The sequence below is a fragment of the Meleagris gallopavo genome, chromosome 1, assembly GCF_000146605.3.
Source record: "Meleagris gallopavo isolate NT-WF06-2002-E0010 breed Aviagen turkey brand Nicholas breeding stock chromosome 1, Turkey_5.1, whole genome shotgun sequence".
Lineage (NCBI taxonomy): Eukaryota > Metazoa > Chordata > Aves > Galliformes > Phasianidae > Meleagris > Meleagris gallopavo.
Window position 1 is genome coordinate 23,847,906 of NC_015011.2, and position 3,490 is coordinate 23,851,395.

At 49.4% G+C, this 3,490-nt stretch overlaps 1 protein-coding gene across 2 annotated transcripts in view; it reads right to left on the bottom strand.

Annotated features, from left to right (window-relative positions):
• Positions 1-2: 2 nt before the first annotated feature.
• CFTR (CF transmembrane conductance regulator) overlaps positions 3-3,490 on the bottom strand; it is a 70,762-nt gene continuing 67,274 nt past the window's right edge. For both annotated transcript variants that reach the window (XM_031553221.1, XM_031553218.1), the window contains 3 exons: positions 1,554-1,726; positions 597-702; positions 3-209 (listed from right to left, as the gene is read on the bottom strand). In XM_031553221.1, coding sequence (XP_031409081.1) covers positions 3-209; positions 597-702; positions 1,554-1,726 — 486 coding nt within the window. The remainder of the gene's footprint in view (positions 210-596; positions 703-1,553; positions 1,727-3,490) is intronic.

Below are 3,490 nucleotides of genomic sequence, written 5' to 3' on the forward strand. Positions count from 1 at the left end.
GCTCACAGCCGCGTCTCCTGCACCTCCTCCTCCGTCTCCTCCTGCAGTGCGCAGATCTGCGGCCTGGGCTTGCGCTTGCTGGAGTTGCGGCGGTGCGCGGGAAGCAGCTTGAGGCGGTCGGCGTGGCTGATGGCCTGCCGCAGGGAGCTCTTCTCGCTCAGCAGCTTCTGAATGGATTCGTACTGCCGCATCTTGTTGTCCTCGATCACCTGCGGGGACACCGCACCTCTCAGATGGGAGGTGGCCGAAGGAGGTGCAGCCCGGCTGTCTCCCCACCAACCCGCAAGTTCTGTTCTGACAGGGCGCAGTGCGTCCTGACACCTCACTGCCCAGATTACACGATAATGCAATATTCAGATGCCTTTATGAATGAAATCAGAGATTCTGACCGTTGGATATTTCCTCAGAAACCCTTTTCCCCTGCATGCCTTTCTATTGCTCAAGAAGTGCAGCCGTTTCTGCCCTGGCCATGGTAAAGCAGGGCAGGGGGCTGGCACTGGCACTGGTGGTCATTAAGGTCCCCTTCAAGCCAAAGCACTCCATGGCTTGACAAATGTAACAAAACAACTGTGCAGGAGAAGAGGGAAGATGCTCACCAGGAACCGCTGGCACTCCAGGATGGCTTCCAGCCTGTGCTCGGAGAGGATCACAGTGCAGTCTGCAAATGCATGCTTCAGTGTTTTCCTGATCACCTGGGAAGTTCTGGAAGGCAAATAATCATTGGCATCCAGACTGCAACATACATCACTCACAGCCCGTAACTGCATTTGTGGGATGTAATCATCCAGCTGCATGCTGTGATGCTCAGCAATGGTGCACCTCTGCCGGGAAAACACTCATCTGCTCTAATGTGAAGGTGCAACTGAACTTTTCTGACACTCCATGCAGAAATGCCACCGTCTCTAACAATGCCACACTGCACTGGCATTCTTTGGACCTAATTTATGCTTTTGCTGTCTGGGCTGGAGATAAATCAGCTTGGAGTTCTGAACTCATGATGATAATCCCAGCCTGATGTAAACTTTGGGGGATAGAGTTGCTCCCCTTTGGTAACAGTTACAGCACCCACCATGCAGGAGCGTTTCCGTTACCTTGCACTGTGACGGTAACACAACAGCAAGGAACAGTGAGTTACAGCTGGCACTGAGCAGGGACAGAAGAACATCTGAAGTTTCTGAACCCTGTGTTTGACACTGCCTGATTTCTAGCCCTCAAACACAAGGCCATGGTGGACCAAGCGTGGCCAGCGCCCTGTGGACAGCCCAGCAGCTATCACTGTGTCCCTCTCCTTCCTTCACATAGCCCGGCCAAAGCAGGACAGCCAGCATGGCTGAGCTGCTGCTGACACAGCAGAAGTGAGTTGCTCCCCTGCTGGAAGCAGGTTCCGTACTTCTCCAAGATGGCACATTTAGTGCAACCCTTTTCCCCAAAGTCTGTTCCTGAAGCTGAAATCAGGCTTAGTACCAGACCTGAGGAGTTACCAAAGGTTTCTTTAGGAGGTGCTGCCTCACTGGTTTTTGGATTTCATATTAGAACACGTGAACAAAACGTACATGGGGTCCAGGTGAGCACTGGGCTCGTCCAGCAGCAGGATTTTAGCCTTACTGAGAACAGACCGGGCAAGGCACATCAACTGCTTGTGCCCATGGCTGAGGACACAGCCTCCATCCACGAGAACGAAATCCAGCTGGCCTGGGAACTGCTCAATCACAGACTTCAGCCCAACCTACCAGAGAGAAAAAGAAAAGAAAAGTGGATGAGGCACAGTTACTGCTGACTGGGGGGGAGGTGGGGTGGAGGGGGTTATGATGACCAACACCTTTTCTTTTCTTGCCTTTCACTCCTGAACAGAAAATACAGATCAATGAAAACAAGTGTCTGTCCTGTAAGACTACAAGCTGCTGGCTGGGCGGTGTGAAAAGCTGAACCATACCATGTCCCAGGATTTACTGTGGGCAGCTGAGAGTTAATGCTCCGTTTGTTTGTCACATGCAATGACTTCTGGCATTTCCACCCAAACTCTCTGAGTTAGCAGAGACAGCCATGCGCTCAGAACTTGTGTCCAGAAGTGATGTGTGTCACTGGTAATGTCAAGGAGAGAGATTGCTGAAAGGAAACCAGGCCTCTCTGGTTACTAGGAGGGCAAGAAGAAACAAGCAAAATTCCCATGCTACTTTACAGCAACAGGGAAAATAACCCCGGTCACCATGGTGTTGTGTCTATGGCTTTGAGAGTATTTCCATCTGCTCCTTGTGCTGCCTCAAATGCACTGTGCATGTTGCTCAGCCCATGGGCATTGCTGGCATTCCTCGAGCGCCAGTGGCAGAATGTTTCAGAGGGCCTTGTGGTGGGAACCTGCTTCACCTGAGCCAGAAACAAACCCGGCACAGGAGTGGCTCTTGTTTGTTTCTGCCTGTGCCCCTCTGCTCTCACTGGGAAGGGCATTGTGTTTGCACCAAAGCCTTGCAGCTTCCTCATGTCCAGTCTGACTGTGCTCCCTGGCATTCCCAGAGAAGCATTTGTAAAACATGAGAACTGGGAAACGAGAGATGCACTGCTCCGAAATACATTATAAAAGTGCAGTGCAACTCACAATTCATGAAGAACCCCCCTTCCATTTTCAAAATATGACTGGTCTGCCACTTATTTTCATTCCAAGGCAAAAAAAATAGAATTATTGCTTTGCATTTCCTTTTTACAAGGAAATCGTGTTAAATGGTGGCATGTAGGTATGTATAGTGTTTTTGAAGTTCATACTTCTATTTATAAGCAAATCAAGGTCACTGCATTGTTCCTCACTCTTTCAAATATAACTCTTGCCCTTTAATGAAATTCTGGAGCAGGTTTTTAGTTGGAGATGTTGCCTTCTTCTTAAAACTGTGCGAGGTCTCTTTGTAACATCTACAGTTCAGACAGCTGACTGCCCGAGGAAAACCTAGCCCCCAAAATTAACACGCGTGTGACAGATTCAGGTGCTGAAATACTGGGGCAATGGAAGTGAAACACCTGACATTTGTTCATGCAGCGCCTTGCATCTGCAGCCCGATGCCAGGAACTTAAAAGGTGGCACTGATACTGGCAGTGCTGTCTAAGCCCTCAGCAGCCTATGGGCCAGGGTGAAGCTGGATGTCCGCTTTCTTCCTGTGCCCCACTCCTGAAGTCACGCTGACTCATTGACTCCACCGAGCCAGGTTTCAGGAGCGCAAGCTGTGTAAACAATCACATCACTCCTACTGAAAAGTATTAACGGCTCTTTTTGTTTGCTTTGAGTTCTCTTGCCTATTAACTCAAAAACTCTGTGTTGTTACACTTGGATTTTTGGATTTGCCAAACTTCTTAGTGATAAATAGTTAAAAAAAAATTTTCTCACTGTTACAAATAAGGTTTAGCTCTTTAAAATCCCGGGGTTGGCTCTCAGACACCACCATCCAAAGCAGAGCTAGAACTCACTTTTATTCAAGAGAGGGAATATCAATCCCTCCCCTCCCCC